The 25543-nt window shown below is 30.8% G+C and overlaps 1 protein-coding gene across 2 annotated transcripts in view; it reads right to left on the bottom strand.

Annotated features, from left to right (window-relative positions):
* Positions 1 to 23399, bottom strand: part of LOC118063425 (3-hydroxyisobutyryl-CoA hydrolase 1) — a 52364-nt gene extending 28965 nt beyond the window's left edge. The window contains exons 1-14 of one of the 2 annotated variants that reach the window (XM_035077448.2): positions 23244 to 23399; positions 23054 to 23134; positions 22908 to 22976; positions 22767 to 22830; positions 22608 to 22687; positions 22441 to 22524; positions 22178 to 22262; positions 21474 to 21559; positions 20657 to 20778; positions 20066 to 20126; positions 19769 to 19867; positions 19264 to 19365; positions 19135 to 19176; positions 18664 to 18987 (exon numbers count right to left, since the gene is read on the bottom strand). In XM_035077448.2, coding sequence (XP_034933339.1) covers positions 18850 to 18987; positions 19135 to 19176; positions 19264 to 19365; positions 19769 to 19867; positions 20066 to 20126; positions 20657 to 20778; positions 21474 to 21559; positions 22178 to 22262; positions 22441 to 22524; positions 22608 to 22687; positions 22767 to 22830; positions 22908 to 22976; positions 23054 to 23134; positions 23244 to 23291 — 1161 coding nt within the window. In that variant the 5' untranslated portion in view covers positions 23292 to 23399 and the 3' untranslated portion in view covers positions 18664 to 18849. Of the gene's footprint in view, positions 1 to 18663; positions 18988 to 19134; positions 19177 to 19263; positions 19366 to 19768; positions 19868 to 20065; positions 20127 to 20656; positions 20779 to 21473; positions 21560 to 22177; positions 22263 to 22440; positions 22525 to 22607; positions 22688 to 22766; positions 22831 to 22907; positions 22977 to 23053; positions 23135 to 23243 lie in introns of those variants that run through there. The other variant, XM_073404698.1, reaches the window with a different exon arrangement.
* Positions 23400 to 25543: the final 2144 nt, after the last annotated feature.

Below are 25543 nucleotides of genomic sequence, written 5' to 3'. Positions count from 1 at the left end.
GTTGGGGTTTACACAAACTTAAACCTTGACTAAAAGTCGTAAGGTAAGCTGCTAGTCCCCCTCCTAACCTGAAGCTTGTGTGTGCTTTAAAAAAAGTAACTATGTGATGCATGAGATAAATATGTACAGAAATTAAAACGCGCAACTAAATATGAAAAAAATATATAGAAAATGCATATTTAAAAATAAACAAGCAAACCACAACAATAAAACACAATCATCAGACAAAAACAAAGCTTAGTCCACAAAGTCCCCAGTGGAGTCGCCATTCTGTCGCACGTGTGCGGCGGCGTGGCGATCGTCCACCCTCAAGGAAAAAAATCAGAATATTTATTCCTGGCAAATAAGGAGAGACAAGGAATTCTTGTCTCTACATGTGAAAATATGGACTGGGAGTCGCCACCTAGTATTCTGGTTACTAGGAACCCTTACTGGTCTTTAGAGATCACGTACGGAGACTGGTTGCGTAAAGGGAAGGTATTAGCACCCCAACTACGCCCTACCTAAGGTAGGCTGCATTGTTTTGTCTAATAAAATCTAAGTCATGTTGTGGTTTCCTATTGTCCAAAATATGCATTACATGTAATGTCATACCCCGGGTTCTATTGTCCAAACAAAAAAAGAATTAAATATCTGGAATACGCATTACGTGTAATGTCATACCCCAGGTTTTATTGTCAAAAAAAAAAGAATTAAATATCCGGAATATGCATTACGTGTAAAGTCATACCCCGGATACTAAGAGACAAACAAAATAAAATTTTTGTTGTTTTTGAAATATTGGCCAATATTCTCTTGACTTTAATAAACTGGTTATTAAAGCCAAAATGCATGCTAAAACATTTTTTTGGTGTATGAAAAATACAATATGAATTTTTAGCTTTGAGACACTTGGCCGTATGCACAAAAACATTTTTTTTTTCTCTTTTTTTTTTTTAATTTTTTTTGTATTTTTGTGGAAGTTTTTGACGAAAACCGGGTATTTAAAAATCAGATTTTTTGTATTTTTAAAAAAAAAAAACCACCAAATATTAATCAAAATGACATAAAAACTACGCGGAAAAAAGTGTAAAATGCTGAAACAAATATTTTTTGATTTTTTTTATGGGCCGGATCAGGCCCAAAAATATGGGCTGGGCCGAACCTGGCCCAAAGAATGAGCTGGTTACTGTGCACATAGTAACCGGGTTACTGTGTGTACAGTAACCAGAAAATTAATCTGTGGGTTACTGTGCACATGCACAGTAACCGGGAATTAATTAGCAAATGCACAGTAATGTGAATTAATTAGCCAGTTACTGTGCATAGCACAGTAACTCGCTAATTAATTCTGTAGAACGTAAACGTTCTGCATGAACTGAAGCAAAAAAAACGACGGGAAAGGTAGGACGTTACCAAATGGTGTTCTAGTTTGAATTGAACCAACATCTTTTTTCTACGCTTAGCCCTCTCTTTGTCTTCTTAATTTCAATAGTTAAACACATAAATCCATCCTTTGAATTGTGAGATAAACCTGTATTTAAAATGAGCATTTACCATAAATTAAAGGTATCTTATATTATTAGACTTGTTATTATAAAACATGCTTAAGTTAGGGAATAATACTTTATGTGCAATATGATGCTATAAAACCTTAATGAGAATGAACTTTTAAGTACTAATCACTACTCTTATTCTTTACTCATCTAAATTTAACCTTGTTTGATTCCTGTTATTAATAGGGGATTAGATTAATGAATTTTCATTAATTTCAAGCCTGCAAAAGACTGGTCGTTGTATTCCAATCTATATTGGATGAGCATAGAAATTTAAGCAAGAACAATTTTATTAATGCAAAGAAGAAAGATATAATGGACTCTTTGTTGGGTGTTAAAGATGAAAATGGTAGGAAATTAACTTATGAAGAAATCATAAATGTAATTTTGATGCACCTGAATACAGGCTATGAATCCTCTAGCCATATCACGACATAGGCTACTATTTTTCTCCAGGAACATCCTGAATTTCTCTGAAAACTTAAGGTATGTACCGTAATTCCATTAATTATAAGAAATACCATATTTTCATTGAATGTACGTCCACACTTTGGTCCATCACTTGATTTTGGTTTAGGAAGAGCAAAAACAGATTGTAAAAAAGTGGCCATCAACACAAAAGGGATTGTCAGTTAAGGAAGTTCGAGAAATGGATTATCTTTTCAAGGTATAATTTATCAGTAGCCTATCATGATTTTATGTTCATCTTCTTGCAAATCAATCAAGTTCACAACAACACATTTTAATTTTCTAATTTGTTACAGTTGATTGATGAAACACTTCGTTTGTTCACCTTCTTGCCAAGTTTGAAATATCTATTTTTCTGTATTATTTTCTCCTTGATTATAGGTGAGTCTCACTACTAATATTTATGAACGATCCCGTATTATTTTCTCCTAATATTTATGTATTTGATGTTATAGGCTCGAACACAAAAATCCTGAATGTCATTGGATGTTTTATAATAAGACCAACAGACAACTGTGTGGCCAAAATCAAGAAAGTTTCATCTACATCTGTATAAGAAGCAAGAGAAAAGGCATGCACTTATAGGTGTTTAGAGAAAAAAATAATAAACTTTTAGATTTTTGGTTCATTAGATGGATAAGTTGTTAGAAGTAGAAAAGCTTTTGCAGTGCTCCTCCATTCCATACATATATATTAAGAGGAAATTTACAAAGGCTCATGATTCTACTCTTCATGCACTCATCATATATATTAAAATAAAAATTAGATAGAAATAAATGACTTATGACTTAGCTTTTTATATATATATATATATATTAGAAGACCCAATAAAAATACTAGTTAGTGGAAAAAAAAACACAAAGAAACTTAAGCCAAATCAAAGTAAAAAATAAACTAAAAGAATTGACGCTGAGTCAAAAAAAAAAAAACAAAGAAATAAAGGATATAATCTAATTTTTTGAGCCTAAACTTGATACCAACTGATACAATCTTCTAGGATAGCAATCCTGAAACTCATAATGAAATAGATAAACAACCTAAGAAAGTTGAGGCTTAGATTTGGTTAAAAACCTTAACCCAAGAATAACCCTATAACTAAAAAAAGGTATTGAAAAGGAAATTTAGACCCGTTGATTATAGATAACAACTCAAAAAATGCAAAGATGCCACAAGATGAGTTATATCTTGATAGGTCAAATTTATTTTTTGTTCCACCAAAGAAAAATGTTTTGCATCACGCAAAATACAAGTTGATTTAAAAGATCATGGTTGCTGAGTTTTACAGTAAATAAAACAATATATAATCCTCCTAAATAACCCAAATGGATCCTTATTGGGATGAAAAATCAATAACCCTAAGCTAATAATCAACTAACACAAGTCTAATGTCTAAAAGAGTCCTAAAACATTTATTTTAGGCTAAAACAAACCCAAACTAAAAACAAAAGACCTGAAATAAATGTAAACATCCAAATAATAAAATAAAACCTTAAAATAATTTAGATTAATACAAAGAAATAATTCAACCCAAAAGTAAGTTGTCTTTAAATACTATAGCCCTTGTTTTATTGTGTAGTTAAGATAAATAACAAATCCTTGTAAATGGTTTTGCAACATTAAGAAATCTTTACCACATTTAAAAACTATGTTATTTTCCTTTAAGGATTCTTGTAGAAGTAGGAAACTCCCAAAAATAGGTTGTTGATTATTCTTATAGTATTAGAGAAAATTCCTTTCCAAATAGAAAGTCCTCAAGTCAAAAGACAACAAATAATAAAATTCATATTACGTATGTTAATATGTATCATAAGATCTTTATGAACTCCGATTGATCTAAAATTTTATCCCAATATATATAAAAAAAATATATAAAAACGCTTATAAAAATTTCAACACAGCTCAACAGTCAGTTATGCATGAAAATGTAAAATTTGTTAGTATGTAAAATTACACCTAGAATCTGAATTTTCTTATCAACCTTTTCTTGGATAGTATCATTTATAATATTTAAAATGTCATATTAACACTTTGGCTCTTCTAAAAGGTTTTTATCATTGGAGATGCTCTAAGCAACAAAAACCATAAATCATAAGCTTCAAACTTCATAATAAGATAGTTTTCATCATTGTAAATCAAATCAGGAATTTTCCTTAATAGAGAACTTTTTTTACAACATTGTTCTAAGTTGCATCATTTCTTGATTATTATTAACAATATATCAATCAAGTTTGATATGCGTTTTAAATATTTTCTTTATTAATGATAGCCTTAGTGCCAAGGGCTTTAATAAAAAGGGTGCATATGTCAAGTACTTTATATGGCAAATAACCAATAAAAATTACATATAGCAAGTGATTATCAATTGTCAAAAACATGTGTGCTTCTTGGATGTTTAACTCAATGTTAGTAAAGATAGGCAATTGTAAATTTGTATAAAGAATAATGACCTCATAAATTAAGTTCAATTCAGACATCATTATATAATGATAGACAAAAGATGGTAGGTTATATGCATTTAGTATTAATGGAATATTATTATATTGAAATGGCCTCTCTGTCAATAAAAAGCCTATTAAAGAGAAAAATGAAGCCTTTAATTCTAGGCTTTAGTGTGATTAAATGATATGTTCAATGTTGTATTGGATCATGATAATTAAGTAATAAAAATACACAATTAGTTCTGATAACCAATGGTTATAACATTTTAATGAAAGAAAAGGTGGGAATATGTTAGTGTTGATTTTGTGATGAGCTACCTTTAATCAAAACTATGATAAAGATTGAACTATGTGCTGCAAGGAGTAAATAAATCTTGAATTAGTTTAAAGTGGATCCGATTATAAGTAAGACAATATTTTATAAAAAGTTCATGTAGATATCTTACGTTAATAAATGGATCAGATTATAATGCATATCTTGAAACATCTATCAAGTAAAAAATTCATTAAACAAAAACAAAAAAAGGAAGACCAATGTCGCAACGAATCATACATATCTCCTATAATGCATATCTTGAAACATTCATCCTCCTCCTCTTCATAATTGTTGTTAGACAACCTTTTTTCTTTTAACCAAACACAATTCCCTCTATGATAGATTTAGGCTAACTTTGTCATTGTTCCATCTATACATAGCTAACCACATTACACAAACATATAAATACACTTCTCACCAGCTTAATCCACATCTAAAAATCATTTTTTTCACTAACAATAAACCAATACAAACAAAATGAGTATAAAACTTAATAATTATATGGCATACAAAAGGATAAAGTTTCAATTAGGTCCTTGTAATTCAAATCAAAATACCAAACAAAAAACAAAAAAAAAAAACTAAGTTACCTTGGAAGGCCATAAAAACACTCTCATAGTAACCACATCCATCATCTGGTTATGGAAATCTAAAGTTTACCAAATGCTTTATATGGATTTCATCGCCAAATAATATCAAAGGACTGTAAAAGACATGTCCTTCCTTTATTGTTTTAGTTTTCCCTTGACATGTTCATTTTCATGCCATCACCTTTTTTTACAGGAATTTCAAGTCCAACAATGAGCTAGGAGTTTTGTTGTTATTGCGTACAAATATATCACTATGATGTTTTGTAGTGGTGAATATGATGGTGTGTTTGAGAAGGATGTCAAAGAAAAAAAAGAGTATGTTACATAAAATAAATAGAAAGCAAATGTAGAAAAATACTACACTTGCATGTCCAATATTACATAAATACATCTATGGTTATCTATGATGTGACATTAAAGTAAGAGCTCTAGATGACATTATTTAATTCCTCAATCAGAGCATAAGCAAAAGGTAAAATCTCATGACTGTTAAAAACAACTAGAATCAATAACTTCCCATTAAACTTTCTTACAAATGGGTGCCATCCACATTAATATTGGGCCTACAAAACTTGAACACCTTAATTGCAGCACCAAAATTCCTAGAAAACTCTTTAAAAAACAATTGTTTCACTATCTACCTTTCCATTATGAGACCTTTCAATAAGTATCCTATGATTTGATTCTTTTATTGTCAACAACAATTTAGACAACATTTCAAATGATTTCTCATGTGTACTAAGAAATTGCTCGAGCAGCTTGTAGTTTATAACTCATGCCTTATAGTATGAGATTTTGAACTTATAGCGCAATTTTATTTCTTCTTGTATGTTTGCAATATCATAAGAAATGTTATTTTGAATGAGAGTTAAAATTGTTGATGGAACAAATCTTGAATAAAACTAATGGTGGTCTTTTTTTATGTGTGTGTTGGTACATTTGTGTTTACATTTTAACTTTGTTATCTCAAAGAAGTTGAACCTTTTATGGTATCTCTCATGCAAGGATTTTCTCTAATATAAAAGGTATGCATAGTGATGTCCTCTGAGCCATGATGACATTGGATGGAGTTTAGCTTTTGGGGAATGGGAACAAATTGTCTTTTATAATGTACTTGTTGGAATTCCATCATCTTTGACTTTTGTCTTCTACCATTATTTATTTCCTTGTTGGATATAACTATCCCAAGATCCTTATAGACTTATTTTTTTTCTTTTTAGTGCATAATGCCTAGGCTTTGGACTTGCCTGACTCAATTCCTTCTTCATTTAGCTGGATTCTTCTTCAATATGCATTTACTAATGTAATGGGATTTCACTTTGTCTTATATCATTCTAGTGAGTGTCTAGCACCTTTTATAAAGACCAAGTCTTCTCTTAATTTAGTTTTATTTGAATATATAACGTGAAAATTATATTGATATTACATATGCATGCTTTTCTTTTTCTTCTTTTTTTTTTTTTCTGTACGGAACATCGTAGTGAGCTTTAAAGGGATACATTTTTATAACCAAAATGTGACCAATTAGAATTTCTATCCCTTGTACTTTTATTTGTAACTTTCTCTCTTTTTTCTTAGTATTTTAGAATTGAAACATATAAAAGATAAAGTTTAAGACTAAAATAAAAAAATTTAAAATAATAGGTCCAAAATAATTCTAAAAATAAAATTTTTGGCCTTTGTTCTTTCTATTTTTTTTAACTATAACCTAAAATTTTATTTTTATAAATTGTTTTTAATTTATCAAAAGAATATCCTCAAATACTTCACATATGCATGAGCATGCATAAAAAAAAAAAAAAGAAGCAAATCCAAATACAAAAAAAAAAAGTCAAATATTCTTGAGCCCATTACATATAGGCTCAAGAATAGTTTTTAAATCAGGTTGATTAGTGGTTTTTTTAACCAATTTTTTTAATTAATTTATGCTATAAATGAGTTTAGTTAGGTCTTTATAGTGTTTTATAAGTGTTTTAAGGTAAAAAAAAATTGAATGAAAATGGTTTATAGAAAAACAAACCCAACCCTAAATTTATGTCCACTCGAATGACATGTCATCTATTTTTTTTAAAAAAAAAAAAAATAGGGTGATGCCCCCATTTAAAAAAAAAAAAAAAAAACAAATAAAAGGCTTAGTCATACGAACCTGGATTGGAAGAACCATGCTGTAAGCCTTTGTTTGTAGGCTAAGACATGATGGACTGCCCAACCAGGCCCATGCACTTGATCTTTTTTTTCTCTTTTATTTTTTTTTAATTCTTTTAGTTTTTTAATATGTTTTTCAACTATCTTAATATTTTATTTTTTAAATTAAATTTTTATTTTTTTATTCTAGGGACATTTAAAAAAAAACATATAAGACAAAATATGAATATATAAGGACAAAAAAGTTTACAATAATTTTTATTACAAAAAAAATTTATTTCATTAGTTATTTGAATTGCTAATCAAGATTGATTTTGGTAAACCTAATATATTTGTGCAACCAAATTAACACTTAAAGATATATTCAAGCTGCGAAAATATAATTACTTTTCCAAAAATTAATATTAAAATATAGTAATGAATATATTCACCACATGAAATGCATAAACAAAAGAATAATCAAAGCATCATTTAATTAAATTTTATTGTGATGAATTAAATAGTTCCAAGGAATTATAAAAGTTAAATTAGTTGTTATTTGTATAATATATTTTGATATGTAATGAATCTCATTTCATTTTGTTTTTGCAAACGTTTTTTGCCTGGCTTTTTTTTTTTCTAACATTTCAAGCTATATTGGCATTGGAATAATTTATTAGGGACAATTAAAATGGGTAGAGAAATCGAGAATTAATTAAAATGTTGATTTAGTTTGGAGTGAAAGAGAGACAAACCTTTGTTAAACATCATCATAATCGAAGTGAAGTTTTCTCTTTGTTCCAGCAACCAAACTAATGTTGTGCGCCTTCTTCAAACCTAGGTGGAGTGACTGTCAATGGCATACTTGAGAGGCTAGTTTGTTGCATAATATTTGATGGAGTAAGAGGGTTAGATGGAGTAGGTGCAGTGTTTGACAAGACAATCGATGTATCGAAAACTACACTAACATTTGATGCTTCAAGTTGTTCTTATTATATGTCAACTTGCTCAACTAGTACATCATCGAATACATTTGTTACAACAATATCACAACAGTTTGTAGTTGATCGGAATGCTCCAAGTCGCAATTGAAAAATATATGTTATGTTTAGCTTGCTTGCCATAAGTGGAGCAATAACTAAGGGGTCACTAAAGCTCCTATCATAAACATAATGATGTGTTAATGATCCAAAAAAAATTTCTATAACTTTACCAACCATGAGAAAGTTTGTAACATCTTTTTCATCAATGACAACACAATCAAGGTGAAACCTACATAATTTGTATATAAAAAAAAAGGTATAAAAGTTAATACATTAGAAAAATATGCCATTATGTGTGCATGAATCATTAAGTTTTGTATTTTTTTGAAAATTTACAATGGCATAAGAAAAGATGTTATTGCATCATGATCCATGCAAAACTAGATTCTTAGCAAATGCTGCCAAGTTTTTTTGTTACAATGAGGACAACTTAATTACTATCATCCATTAAAGATGTCAATCAACAATGAATGCATGAAATGTTAATCTCATATTCTGTTATAGGGGAGGTGAAATAAATTTAATGCATGCTTTATATAAAAAGTAGCATGAATGATATACATGATAAATGGTGCATGAAGTTTAGCAAAAAAAAAAAAGGTAAAGAGGAAAGAATAATGAAGACATATATTAAACCTTGTGCTCATATGGGTTTATACAAAAGAGTTCTCTAATTGTTTTTCTGTTCTCATGTGTAAATCCCTTAAACATCAATGCATGAGATTAAGTAAATAGACAGGAACTATTGGTAAAAAAAACAAAAAAAAAAAAAAAAACTCTAACTTGAAGTGTGAAAATATATAAATGAATAAAGAGAAGAGAGATTGGGACCTAATGTGGGAAAAACACAGAGGAGAGGACTAGATTTAAAAGGCATGAACAAGTGAGGGATGAAAACAAAACAAAAAAATCCCATCAACTTTTAAAGAACAGAAAGAGCTGACTGCAGGAAAGGGAAGAAGGAAGAAAAAAAGCCGCTCATTTTTTCAGCACCTACTCTCAAGAACAAACAAATAAAAACCTCATATAATCAAACATATGAGAGGAAAAAAGAAGGTTGGTTGAATATTTAGATACCAAAAAACAAAACAAAACAAAGGGAGAAGAACTAGTGGCAATAAGGGAAGAGAGGAAGAGAAGCCAAAATATTTAAGGGATAAAGAGTTTCAAGGTGTAGAAAACATAACTAGGACAAACCTAAAACCTTCCTAGAGCAATTTCAAATATTTTAGGTAAGTTTTATGAAAAAATAGTAGCTCTTAGATTGAGTTCTTGATGAATTTTTTTTGCGTATGTTAAAGGTTAGGATGCAATGTGGAAGAGAGATGGAGAAAGACTTGATAATGTTCTTAACTAAATTAAAGAACAAGGAGACTAAGAAAGGCTTACACACCTTCGACCAAACATGAACAAAGATGAGGGGAAAACATTCTTGAATACTAGTTATGCATGCATGTTGAAATAACAATGTAGAAATCCTACAAAAAATTATGTTATGTTAGGAATTTAGTCATATGAACAAATCCTTGTTACACAAACTCTTATGAAGCCTAACTTTTAAATAAATTATATTTTCATGTGTGATTGTTGGTGTGAAAATAGAATTATGTTGGTAATACTGAAAAAAGAAAAGATATGCATGAAAATGATGGTTTATGTGCTGTACATTCAAACTGGAAATCTAGGTTGTGTTGTTAGTTAAATTGTGACCAGGAATTGACGTAGATAAATGTATAATCTGGAGTATTGTCCCCATGAAAGTTATAGAATTGGGTGTTAAATTTTAAATGGAATTGGAATCACCTAAATTGGAGCTGTAGAACTCTAGATATTGGTAGAAAATTGAGATCATGTTAGATTGAAAAATTCTGAACACCATATGTACAGGACTTTGAACTGTATTCTAGGCTTATAACTAAGAGAAATTTGGATAAATGTCTTCATGAAAAATGTGTGTCATTATGTTAAATTTCACAGGAAATAAGTCTTGCTCCATTTGGAGTTATAGAACTCCATATATGGATAAAACACTAGACAGAGATCGGGTTGTGCGTTACAGGACAAACCTGCATACCATTGTATTTTGACAAATTTGAGTGTATAAATGGCAGAACTAAATTGATCCTCTTCATCCCATGTGTGTAATTGTGAATTAGCTTACTAAAAAAAACCCCGAAGGAAACCGAGTTCTACAATTCTAATAAAAGGAAGAAACACTAAATAGTATTTTAGCGCATTGTCATGTGTTGTTTGAATATAATGAGTTTAAGATGAAATTTAATAGAGGTGATTCTTGCATAAAGAATGAGTATGTAAACTCGTTAAAGCATATGCAGACAGGAAAATAATTGAATGATATAGGAGGAATGTCGGGCACAAGGTCTTCCATCGAAGGAGCTCACGCGATTAGAGAAGCAGGTAAGCGAAATCTAGCCTATAATGAACTTAGTTAAATTTAAAATTCTGAATTCTTGATGAATACTAAAGATCTGAAAGGTTATTGATGATGCATGAATATAATATGAGCTTATGAAGAATTTGATTTGCTTTCGTAAATAAGCGAAAACCAATGTTTGAATTTGTTTCTGGAATCATGGAAACCATTGAATTTGGATTGCTTTTGCAATGAGCGAAATATATGTTAATAGGAAGATAAAGAAAGTAGATTATCGACAAAAAAACAATTAAAAATGTTGACTTGTTTTTCAAATTTTACAATCCATACACGACAAACTTGTACTCTTATCAATGGATAAAAGGCGTACTTCTTGATATCAGTAATTGGTACAACCATGACCTTGTATTAAAAAATTATAAGTCAATAATAGGAGAAAAGAACCAAAAGACCATGTATATGATAAATAAATAAAAGAAGAAGAAAAAAGAAGAAGAAGAAGAAGAAGAAGAAGAAGAAAAGAGCAATAAATAGAGAACACAAAAATGGGAATGGTATATTAAAGAGCATAAACATGCATGGAATGTGCTAAGAAAAATTAAAAACACAAACAATAGATAAATGCAGTGTTCAAATTTAAAACAAATGTAAAAGTTAAGGATGGACCTGAGAAAGAATGATTGAATGGAGTTCATTAGGAAAGAGATTTTAATTTGCATTTGCAATGCTATTATATCATTCTTTTATGGTCAGGGTAATAACATATTTGTAAACAATGTTCTTTGCATAGTCAGTTGGCTTCCTTCTATCATTGAGTGTGATTATCTTAAGTCTTTTTTTTTTTTTATGTAACTCTTGAAAGGGCCATATAAAGGTGGCCATTAGTGAAAACTTGGTCTCTAAGAAAAAATCCAATAATTTTTAATGACTACCTTTGGCTTTTGTTTATCATCATTGCATAGCATGGACGAACACAAAATTATCTCCTCTTGGTAATGTAAGCACATTTCCCATCGTTTACTGAGAATATAATTCTTGGAATAAACACATGGTTGCCAATATTAGAACATGTTAGTATTTGAGCTTTAATGACTTTCTCAGCTAGTTGTGTAACTAAAAGCCTCGTTTCATTACACAAACCTCCTGACGAATTCAAATTATGTAATAACATGATTGACATTTCTATTTTCATTAAGAGTTTATGTGAAGAAACACCATTAAATTCAAGCTGATTGATAAATTCGATCAGGTACAATAAATCATCATTTTCAGCATTACTTGATGATGTGCAGACACTGTCATTGCTTAAATAAACATTCTTGTTTTTAGTGACATGTCAAGGATAAAATCATTAATCATAAAAACTATAGCATTTTTTGATATGACTATTGCTCTCTCTTGAAAATAGACAGGATCCAAATGATGGTTGTTGATGTAAGGGTAAGCTGTATAAACTATAGATGCAATGAGGTTGGAATTTGTATCTAGAAGTAGTTCTATTGGTATCTTGATCAAGGATGCATCATAGTCATCTTCAAATAGGATGTCAAATATTTCTCCATCGTTAATCATAAGAATCCATTTGGCAAACAACTATAGCTTTTTTTTTTCTCGACATCACTTAGCACATTTTATGAGAGCCACATGTTTTCATTTAGTATTAAAAGTTTAAATTATTGCCACAATGGCGCGCTAGTCAAAGAGGTATGGATGATATCTTATTTTTTTCCCCTTCAAGAACAACTAGTAAGATTTGAATGTATAGACCGTTGAATGTAAGCACATCATGCAATGAATGATCCAATGCATCAAAGTAACATCAATTATTCATTGGAGCTTCATCCCAAACAATAAAAGATGTCATTTCAAGGAGATGTGAAAGGTTTGTGTTCTTTTATATCTCGCATGACGAGGTTACAAAAATGGTGAGTGGAATCTTGAAGTGTGATTGCGTTGTGCGATCACCTAGCAGTAATAATGATGTTATTCCAAATGAGGCAACTATAAGGACAATTAAATCTTTACACCGGATTTTGCTTATTATTGTATGCCATAAAAAAAAAAATCTTTCTTATTCCTCCATGCCAATGGACAAATGCTAAAGCTCGCTTACTCTCCATGACAATTGCAACAACATATTCATATACATTTATTTGGCATTGGTTAAGCAAAGGGAAAGCTATTGAATGTTGGGATCTAAGATTAACTACATCATAGTTAAGTTCCTCTCTTAGTAACTTGTTTCATATTTCTACAATCAGGCATTGAAAGCTTATGCTTTTCTAGAGCAGTTGATATTGCGTTGAAAAGCAATTAAAGTCCATAACACACATAGTTTCTAAGCTCTTCATCTGACATTAAAAGATTTGACATGTTTATAGTTAATATAAAACGATATACAATATCATCATACATGAATCTCCAGAACTAAAGAAACAAACCATTTAGGTCACTAACTTCATAGAAAAGAACCAAATTGACCAAAAATGTCTAATTTGTGGAGATGTTACTACTGCAATAGCCTCATATAAAGCATCTACCCATTCGTCTCCTAAAAAATCCAAAGATTTGCAAGCAAGCTGGAACGTAGAATACATAATTCCTGAAACTTTTTTAAGGTCTCAAAACTTAATGCCCCTTTAACATGGTTCAAAAACAAATCTTAGAAAAATATCTCTCTTGTTGTAGGAAAAACATATGTTAGACATCTAAGATTAAACCTTTTTGATCTTATGGTCCACTCTAAATCCCAAAGAAATTTAAAACCACCCGAAAAACAAATTCATGATTCTTAGTTAAACCACCAGATAAAATAAAGGCCAAGGCCTAAAAGGGTCAGCCTTATTATGGGCGTGACTGTCATAAACCCGCCAGAATTTTAGTTAAACCACTAGAACAACAAATTCACGATTTGGAAATGTTTGATTCAATTTTTGGCATGACTTCATGGGGCCTTAAAGATGACTATTACAAGGTCATCCTCTCAAAGTGGATGCAAACCAAATCCCAACTCATCACAATTCACATGACTCATTTCCTTGCTATGTTTCACAGGTCTACAACCCACTTGTACTGTGTAGGAAAATGCATGTATACAAATCCCAACTCATCGCGAGATCAGAGAAGCAGGTAAGCGAAATCTCACCTATAATGAACTTAGTTAAATTTAAAATTCTAAATTCTTGACGAATACTAAAGATCTAAAAGGTTATGGATGATGCATAATGTGATATGAGCTTGTGAAGAATTTGATTTGCTTTCACAATTAAGCAAAAACCAATGTTGAAATTTGTTTTCAGAATCGTGGAAACCATTGAATTTAGATTGCTTTCATATTGAGCGAAATATATGTTAATGGGAAGATAAAGAAAGTAATTATACTTGATTGTCAACAAAAAGGCAATTAAAACTACTGACTTGTTTTTTAAATTTTACAATCCATACATGACAAACTCATACTCTTCTCAATGGATAAAAGGCATACTTCTTGATATCAGTAATTGGTACAACCATAACCCTGTATTAAAAAACTATAAGTCAATAACAGAAGAATAGAACCAAAAGACCATATATATGATAAAAGAAGAAGAAGAAGAAGAAGAAGAAGAAGAAGAAGAAGAAGAGCAATAAATAAAGAACACAAAAATGGTAATGGTATATTAAAGAGCATAAACATGCATGGAATGTGCTAAGAAAAATTAAAAACACAAACAATAGATAAATGCAGTGTTAGCCATTAATGAAGACTTGGTTTTTAAGGAAAAACTCCAATAATTTTTAATGATTACCCTTGGCTTTTGTTTATTGTTGTAAACCCCAAGAAAAATAAATAAATAAATAAAAGTGAAGAAATTCATGCGTATGGTTAAATAAAAAACAGGAATTCAGAAATTTTTTATTATGAATTTCCAGGTGAAATAATTTCGAGATATTATAATGAACCTTGTACTGTTGAGGGTTGGATTTAATTGAAAAAAAAAAAAATACACTTAAAGGAAAAGGGGGGTCTAAATGCAAATAAGGAAAAATATAGAGTATAAATACTCTCTCCTCACCAAAACAAAATCTGTAGGAACCACAAGGAGAGAAGATAGGGAGTTTTATACTCATTCTTAAGAAATTAAGAGAGAAACACTAACGTTTCAAGAACCCATCCAAGATTTAGAGCTTATAGATGGGCTAAACATTTGAGAGCAAAAGATTACCAAGAAATTGAACAAGAAGAAAAGAAAGGAGGGAGTTGAAAATCTTCAACTGGTTGAAGATCAAGATCTTAATTTGTATCCGGTAAGGTATTCTAAACATGATTTTAAAAAAAAATCATTTTTAAATTCGATAAAGAATTGATGCCTTGATATTGAATCATAGGTTAGGGTTCTTAGACATAAATTAGGGAAAAAGTACTTATTGTTGAGATTAAGTTAATTTATATGTGTGGTATGTAGTTTATGAAAGTATTGTGTGAAGGGGAAGGGGAGACAACTCTGGACAGACTTGTCTCCTGACTTTCGGTGAGATTTTGAATAGGAGGATAAGGGAATTAGGATTGGATTCCTCATAGAAATTATAGATTTGAATGTTAGCTAACCAAGAAAACTGGTTTTGCTTAATTTAGAGATGTAAAACTCTAGTTATGGGTTATCAACCGAAACTGAGTCGTGACTAATTATGTAGGGCAATAAGACTGATTAGTTGATGAGCAATTTTGACTATCTTGGAGGCAGAACTAGGCTCTCCTTCCTTCAGAGAACTGGTAGTCTCATATCTTAGCTTTCTAATGATATTTATCTCACTTAAAATGGATTTTAGAACTTTAGATATAGTTAAAAATCTGATGAGTGTTCAGACAGTAACAGTTCAAAGTCAAACGGTAATAGTTGGAAATTAGACAGTAACGGTTCAAAGTCAGACAGTAACGGTTCAAAGTCAGATAGTAACAGTTGGAAAATTGAACAATAACATTTCAAAATTAGACAGTAACTATTAGAAATTAGACAGTAACTGTAGACTTTCACGTGAATACTATAAATAAGAATATAAAAGAATTGAGTCATACGAACACTTACACATTGAGATACTAATTCTGATAATATACATGATATATGTATGTATGTTATTATGAGGAAATAAACATGCATAGAAAGTAACATATGAGTAATGGATGAATATGAATTCTTTATAATATCGGCTTAAAGGAATCATAACCAAAAAACTTCCTTGTGATTCAGGAGGAGCAACAAGGATTGGATCTTCTGTTAAGGGAGGTCGCGAGACAGGCGAAGCAGGTGCGTGATTTTCCTCCTATTTGCACTTATGTAATTTAAAATTCGTCTAGTGAATGCAATTACAATAAATTTCGTGTTCAATGTAAATAAAATCTAGCGTAAATACAAGATTAGCTTCGGCTAATGGCATCCGCGATAGGATTGTCAGGAGATGATTTACAAGATTAGCTTCTGCTAATGGCATCCGTGATAGGATTGCCAAGATATGAATTACAATATTAGCTTCTACTAATGACATCCATGATAGGATTGTCGACCGTGATAGGATTGCCGGGATACGAATTATAAGATTAGCTTCGGCTAATGGCATCCGTGATAGGATTATCGGGAGATGATTTACAAGATTAGCTTCGGCTAATAGCATCCGTGATAGGATTGCCAGGAGATGATTTACAAGATTAGCTTCAGCTAATGGCATCCGTGATAGGATCGCCGGGAAATGGATTACAGGATTAGACCTTGTCAGGTCACCCAGTTCATGCAAGTAAATAAGATTATTCAAGTAAGAATATACAAATGAGTGTTAATTGGGTTTAAAAGATTTACAAGCAGAATATAAGTTCTTTGTTAAAATTCTTATGGTTCAATAGAAAGTTAATACTTCATTCGTATTTATTACATGAGCATACATATATTCTTTATCAACATAATGGTATATTTATTTATGTAACAGGTCCATCAAACATCCAGGAAGATCATTAGTTTAGAACTCTACTTTGTGAAGCTTATATAAATATTTAACTTAAACAAAAGGGAATTAACGTGTTTATGTAGTATACTTTTATGTAAACCTTGATGTATTTATAAAAGTTCAGCTTAGCATTTAGTATTTTAGTTATCTTATAACTAACCCTTTTGAAATATTTAGGAACACTTATTATGTTGTAAATACTTTCTTTACATGTTAGTATTCCTTTTCTCTTAAATTTTATAATATGATGTTTAGACTATGTTCATATTGATCTTACTCATAGGATATATATATATATATATATCCTATGAGTAAGATCAATATGAACATAGTCTAAACATCATATTATAAAATTTAAGAGAAATATATATATTGTGTGGAATTATGAGGTTTGATATAAGGTCCGGAATTATGGGACCTTATGATAATGGGTTGATTGAGTAAATTGATAGTAGTCGATAACTTAGGATGTCCTAAATGCAAAAAAAACTGCTGAATTTTTGAAAAAAACAAAATTCACCCTCAAATAAAGAGGATATGTTGTGATCTTTTAACATTGATTGAGTCGTACAGTCGAACTGTTAATAAAGAGGATATGTTGTGATCTTTTAACATTGATTGAGTCATACAGTCGGACTATTACAATTGTCATTGCATAGCATGGGAAAACATGAAACTATCTTCTCTTGACTATGTATACAGATTTCCCATCGTTTACTGAGAATATAATTCTTGGAATGAACACACGGTTGCTAATATTAGAACCTATTAGTATTTGTGCTTCAATGACTTTCTAAGCTAGTTGTGCAACTAAAAGCCTTGTTTCATTACACAAACCTATTGACAAATTCAAATTATGTAATACCCTGATTGGCATTTCTATTTTCAATGAGTTTATGTGAAGAAACACCAATAAATCAGCATTTTTAGCATTGGTTGATGATGTGTAGACATTGTCATTGCTTAAATAAACATGCTTGTAAACTAGTGACATGTCAAAGGATGAAATCATTAATCAAAGAAACTAGAGCATTTTTTTGGTATGACTATTGCTATGATCCAGGTGAGGTGATTGTTGTTGATGTGCGGGTAAACTGTAAAAACTATAGATGCAATGAGGTTGAAATTTGTATCAAGAAATAGTTATGTTGGTGTCTTGATCAAGGATACATAGTAGTCATCTTCAAATGGGATGCGAGATATTTCTCATCGCTAATCATTAAGAATCTGTTTTTTTTTAATCAACATCACTTAACTCATTTAATGAGAGTCACATGTTTTCATTTAACATCAAAAGTTTAAATTATTGCCACAATGGTGAGCTGGTCTAAGAGGCATGGATGATATCTTCTCACAATTAGTAAGATTTGCCTAAAATCCCCACCTAACAAAACCAATTTTCCACCAAATGGTTGATTTTGAATGTATTGTATGCACATCACCCAGTGAATAATCCAATGCCTCAAAGTAACATTAATTATTCATTGGAGTTTCAATCCAAACAATAAATGATGTCATTTCAATAACATGTGAAAGGTTTGTGTTCTTTTATATCTCGCAGAGGTTTAAAAAATGCCTCAAAGTAACATTAATTATTCATTGGAGTTTCAATCCAAACAATAAATGATGTCATTTCAATAACATGTGAAAGGTTTGTGTTCTTTTATATCTCGATGAGGTTTAAAAAATGGTGAATGGAATCTTGAAACATGACTGTGTTGTGCGATCACCTAGCAATAATAATAATATTATTCCAGATGAGACAATTGCAAGCACAATTGAACCTTTAAACCGGATTTTACTTATTATTGTATGCCATAAAAAGAGTCTTTCTTGTTCCTCCATGCCCAAGAACAAATATTTTGGTACCGGTTAAGCAATGGGAAAGCTCATGAACTACCTTCAAATTATCAAATAATACTCTCCTCGGAGCTTGGACTTCACTGGTAGGTGGGAAGAGATGATCAAAGCTTTGCAATGGCATGTCCAGGCAAGTTGAAACGAGCAGGGAGCTTCAATTCTTCCCATTCTTCATCAACTACTTTTGAAAAGTATTCCTCGACCACAGCATCACTGATGAGATCCAATTGAGAAGGTTCCCACTGAATAAACGAATGGGAAGATGGAAATTTTTATATCTCATCAGCAAAGAAGAAAACAAAATCTACATGTAGACTCTTGAAGGAAAGTTGGGGAGATTTGAAGGATCTAAAGATGCAGAGATAAAGAAAGAGAAAGCTTATTTACACCTTTGGGTTCTTATCCTTGTCCAACAGTATAGCTCTACAGCCCTGCATTAGAAAGCTAGGTCTTAGAGATATTGTCAAGAAACAATAAAAGGTAGAAAAAGGAAATATTTGATTCGGCTGAAAACAAACCTCAAAGAAATCCTTGCTAAGCTTTCCCTGCATGACATGACTAACCATTCTAAATTCTCGAACCAGACATTGACCAACACCTTGGAGCCTGCCTTCTCTGATCTGGAACCACAGTACCAAAGCCATCTTTTAAGTTGCAATATTATAAGCTCCTCAATCACATAATATCTGACTTCTGTCTCTATCATAAAGTGGAAAAGGTATTCTTCAAATCCAACAGTTTCTCTGAATATCAATCATATCCCTCAATGATCAATTTTGAACAATTTACATCTTTTAGTTTATTAATTATGCATGTTGACGTTAATGACATCTAATTTCATGGATGGAAGAAAAAGTCACTAGTCCAAATTTCCTAAACAAAATGGAGGTGAGTATCGTGATCCTCTTGAACCATGAGTACGATACAAAATGTTTTGTTCTTTTACTCAAATAACTAACATAATACTTTTTTTATCAAGAAATTGATGAAAATAATTCAATCAAAAGTATGCTGCAGTCGTACAGATTTAAGAGAGATTTTAAGACTTGTAGGAGAAGCCTTTTTCAGTGATTGAATGGCTGCAGAGAACCAATCCTCTGTTATATTCACAGCTTCCTTCTCCTGCGACATAGGAAGCATAGGAAGTCAATTTATTACCAAAAGTCATGTCCATGACTTCACAACTCAACACAAATGGAAAAAAAAAAAAAAAAAAAAGAGTACTCAGTTAACAGTGTAAAAAGCAACTATCTTACGCATCATGAAGAGAAATTTATACTATTTTTCTCTGAATAAAGCATGCAAACATCTTCAACTTACAAGGGCAGACAAAATCGCTTCAACGGTTCTCAGAGAAAAGCATTTGTCAATAACATCCAACCTACAACCAAGTAATAACAGAAAATGAGGATCTGGGAAACATACAGCAGTCTACATTGGCAATTTGGCACCGTGAAGGAGTAAACTCCTTGTTAGTTGAGTTTGTGAATGTATATAACTCAAGGGATTGCTCTATCTTTACATGTATGCTACTCTCTGGACAAGCAAATGATACTAGAAACTAAAAAACTTCAGAGCATTTTTATTTGAGAAAAATATCAATTTAGCTATCAAGGGATGAAGTAGTTGTTTACAGTTTGGAATAGAATCTCAAAACATTTAAGTATAACATGTCAAGACTAACTCCCAGACAGTCTCCATAAATATTCAGGAAATAAGTTGCATTGATAATGAAACCAAACAATTAAACACATGAAGAAATATCTAGATTTAAACAGATCACACTTGCACATGCCCTGAGTTAGCTGCTACTGACAAATGTAGTCTGTCATGACATGACAAAACTTTCACACACGTTGTTGATAAATTAGACAGAATAAGATTGATGGATGTCAAATTAAAAAAACTCACCGACGATAAGCACTTTTACCCTTCAAATATGGTCGCTCAGAGTATTCATCAATAATTGCTGAAATCCTGGCTGGATCACTGGAGTCTAAGTTGACCAATGCTTCTTCTAACAGAGGCAGTTTCTGTCAATCAAGAAATACACCTTTTTTTAAAAACCACTCTGCCAATTAAGAAAGAAAACTTGAACACCTACCAATTACATGTACTCTGAAACACTGGAATGCATATTAAGATATAGATATTTTTATCAAACACAACAAACTGGAAGAAGGAATTTTTCAGAGTGGATGAAACAACATCATACTAACAATAAACTTAAATGGACAATAACATGGTTTTGAACTTTGACAAATATCCACAGATTAATTCAACATCTGATGTATCTCAGCTTGCACTATAAATCAAAAGGCTTTCCATCAGTGAAAACGGATGCTAAAAATTTTAAAAGTTGTTTACCACTGTTAAAGATTCCATCAGTCTAGATAAAATGAATGTGAATAACTTGTCAGCAGCTTCATATAGATTAAATGAAATCAGAACACTTGCAATGCAGCTTAAGTTGAGGGGTAACTCAAATTGTTCAAGGAACTTGATGCAGTGAATTCTAGATCAACTCAGGTTCTGCAAGCATGATATGTCTGTGCCAGCTAATATTACCATGACAGTAGAGAAGAAATTGTAACATCAATGTCATGAGCTGATACATGAACAAAAACATGTTACATATGTTATCACCTCGGGCTAACATAATATTTTAACTTTGCTCTTCAATTTCAGAGCAGACACATTTTATGATTTCAGTGCAAAGGGGAAATACCGCAGATGGGACAAGGTGAGTTGCAAGACCACACAAGAGCATTTCAGCACCATCCAACCTTGCACCTGTAAGCCCAACATATTCTCCTGCCACAATATGCAGAATGATGATCCTAATAAACAAATGAGATCCAAATCTATAAATTTCACAAGAAGCAAGACAAAATGAATTTCTCAAGCATGCAAAAGACAAATTTTATAAAACATTTGGTAAATTCTCAAAAGCATGATTTTATTTTTAGATACCAAAAGAATGAAAGATAATTAGTAGATAAATTTAGAGTTCCAGCAGAATTTGTTGTCGTCAATTGAAGTGGAAGTTCACATATTTTTTGTTAGAATGAAACCACTAAATTCTGTTTCATCAATTCTTTACTTCAAATGAGTTGCTGGTATGACTCCAGCTCATTGGGCAGATCGTTTTTTGTGTTTTCTTTTTTTCCAACTCATATATGTTCAGACCACTTCAAGGCTCCTAAAGTATTCCAGCCACAATGAGAAACATCATATGACCTAACCACGACATCAAAAGGGCAGTGTGAAATGATATGGCTTCCATGAAAGCATAACAGTGTCTAAACCCTAAAACCTACGTAGCAGCTAAGAAGCTGAACTTCATCTTCTTTTTTTCTAGAAAATGAAAATGAAAAAATTGTTTGAAAAAATCTCTTAAAGCCTGTAAAACAAGGATGCAAGTGTCATTACCAAAGAACCCAGGAAGCCTGGACAAGTAATAAGAGGCACCTACATCAGGGAAGAGACCCAGGGCTGTTTCAGGCATTGCAAAGACCTACAGAACGTAATAATAAATAAGGTTACCATGCGAGCTCCAAGAGTTGGGCCCTCGTTCTCTTGGCTCATCACCAAATGAGCAAACTAATTCACAATAATCGATGGAAAATTGATTAATTAGCAAGAGAGACTCCTCTAGTCCTTGAGACTTGAAATAAAGAACAGAAGATAGTTACTGAATTCTCAGTTGCAACACGGAATCTTCCATGTATCGAAGCTCCAGCCCCACCTCCCATGACAATCCCATCAAGAATCGAAACCTTGAAATGAGAAGGATAATTAGAGACGTCGCTATTTGGAAGCTCATTCCATTCAGGGCGTGGGGGAAGAAAGAGAGAGTTACCTGTGGTTTAGTGTATGTTGCCATGATGTAGTTGAGAGTGAATTCCTTGCGAAAGTACTCAGCGCCAGACTTCCAATTAGCTGATTGATGCATTGTATAGTTGAGATGAGAAAGAATGTCTAGTATTTATGATTAATGAAGAGTACAAGGGGACGCAACCTTCGCGGATATCGCGAACCACTGCAGCAACATCGCCACCGGCACAAAAAGCTCTTCCATTTCCCTACCAAAAAAAAGAAGAGGGAAATAGTGAATTACTAGCAAGAAATAGGAAACACGCATGAATTTGTGGAGAAGTACCTTGAGGAGCAGCAACTTGACATTAGGATCCTTCTCATAAGCAAGGAAGAGCTCGAACAAACGAGAAACCTACCATTTTTATCATTATTATAAATAGTAAAATTACATGTAAGAGGAAAATATAAAAAAGAGGAATAATACGCTACCATTTGACGGGAAAGGGCATTCAATTGCTTAGGCCTGTTCAGTATCAAGGTTTTTGAGAAGGAGTTGTCTTCTACTAGAACCTGAGAAATCAAATTCAATTTTTTAAAAGAAGAAAAAATAAATAAATCATTTCTTCAATTCTCTGGGGAAAAAAACACAAATAAAGAAGAAAAGAGAGGTAGCAGCCACCTGATCGAGGAGGTGGGGATGGGGCTTGGAGGAAGCGAGAGAAGCCATTCTTTTGCGTTTCAGTGTAGTCTTCAAACACTGCCCTTCCTCTGGTAGTCTATTTATTGTATTTATATGCCGATCAATCGTGGGTTAAGAAGTTAACAACCCAGTTAAAAGGAAAATTATTAGCATTTATTACAATATTTTTTTTATATTGTTTTTTTATACATGGTTTTTTTTTCATTTTGTCATGATATTTTTTTAAAATTAGTTTTATTGATTTTATTTTTTAATATTGATCTGATTGAAAATTTAACTTTATAATTTTTTCTTTATATTTTGTTTTTTTATGAGATTAGATTTGTCGAGGTTATCTATGTTACTCTAATTTATGGATTTAATAAGTTTTATTTAATTGAATTTGGTTTTTTTTAGTCTATTTTTTAAAAATATTGTTAAAAAAGTAGTTTTAGAGAAAAAATCATATTATTAAACTTTATGAAATAACAAAAAAATAAAGGATATAAGGAAAACCATTGTTCACCTAACAGTCATTGCAATGTGGATTACAATAGTAATCTATATTGTTCTTCTTTATTTTTTCTTTTACTTTTTTTTTAATTTTTATAATGATTTTTTTAAAACCTATTTTTGTCCCTTTTATTTTTAAAATTAAAATTGTTAAGAATTTAGCTTCGTAATTTGCTTATTTTTATTTTTCCTTTATACGGGTAAGTGTGATTTATGGGTTTGTCAGGTAACTCGGGTTGCCCTGATTTACGAGTTTGGTGGATTGTCTTTTCTTTCTTTTTTTTAATTCAACTTAAATTTTTTTTATAGTTTATTTTTTTCTCATATAGTTAAAAAAATATTTTTTAATGAAAATTCATGTTATTAAAATTTATAAAGTAAAAAAATTAAAGGGTTTGAAGAAACCATTGTCCACCCACACACATTGCACTGTGAATGATAATAGTATTCCATAGTATTTTGCTTTATTTCTTTCTTTCTTTATGTTTTTGAATTTTTGTCATGATTTTTTTTTTAATTTGTTTTTGTTAATTTCATCTTTTAATATTGCAATGGTTGATAATTTGGCTTCATAATTTATTTATTTATTTAATTTTTATTCTATAAGGTTACCATGGTTTGCAGATTCGTCAGGTTAACCCGAGTTACCCTGGTTTATGAATTTGATAGGGCGTCATTTTTTTTAAGTGAACTTGACTTTTTTATCATTTATTTTTTCTCATATAGTTAAAAAATAATAGTTTCAAAAAAAATGTTATGTTATTAAACTTTATAAAATTCACGAATCTATTCACATGTTTGACTGGTTGACTTGGTTCGCGGGTTCTAGTAAGTTTAACTTTTTTAAATTAAATTTGTTTTTTTCCTCCTTAGATACTAGGTTAATTGGGAATTTAGTTTCATAATTGGTTTTTTTTTTGTCTTTTATGAGATTATCATGATCTAAAAAATATCTCAGTATTGGGGTTGGTGTTTGATTTTGTAATCATCTAATTTTGTTATCATGTAGTTAAATAAAAAATAGATTAAAAAAAAACAAATTATAATCTCAATAGAGTCCATAACTCAGTTCACAAATTTAATGTACTACCAGGCTTACCCGATTCACAAGTTTAACAAATTTACCCACCATTATAATTATGTTTTTTTTTTGTTTTTAGTCTTTTAATTGTTTTTAATTTACTTATTTTTTATTTCAGCATTTAATATTAGATTGATTGGAAAACAGACTACATTATTAATTTTTGTTTTGCTTTCTAGAGATAATTATCTTAAATAAGTGTATATTTTTAAATTGGTGCTTAATTTTATGAGCATATATTTTTATCATTTCATTAAATAAAAAATGTATAAAAAGTTATTAAATCTATTTTTATTGATTTTATCTTTTAAAATTGAGATTGTTGAGATTTTAGCATTGTAATTTGCATGGTTTATAAAATTGCCAAGGTAACCCATGTTGCCCCGGTTTTCTGAGTTTGGTGAGTTTTGTTTTTTCTTTTTCTAATTAAATTTGATTTTTTATAGTCTATTTTTTTCTCATATTGTTAAAAAATATAGTTTTTGAGAAAAATCATATTATTAAACTTTATAAAGTAACAAAAATTAAAGGTGTGAGGAAATCATTGTTCACCCATATATCACTATGAATGACAATAGTAATCTACAAAGTTTTTCTTTTTTCTTTATGTTTTTGAATTTTTGTTAAGATTTTTTTTTCATATTTGTTTTTGTCAATTTTATCTTTTAATATTGCGATGGTTGGGAATTTGACTTCATAATTTGTT

Source organism: Populus alba, chromosome 14 (assembly GCF_005239225.2).
Source record: "Populus alba chromosome 14, ASM523922v2, whole genome shotgun sequence".
Lineage (NCBI taxonomy): Eukaryota > Viridiplantae > Streptophyta > Magnoliopsida > Malpighiales > Salicaceae > Populus > Populus alba.
The sequence above is the reverse complement of the archived record's forward strand: the minus strand, read 5'-3'. Positions and strand labels throughout refer to the sequence as shown.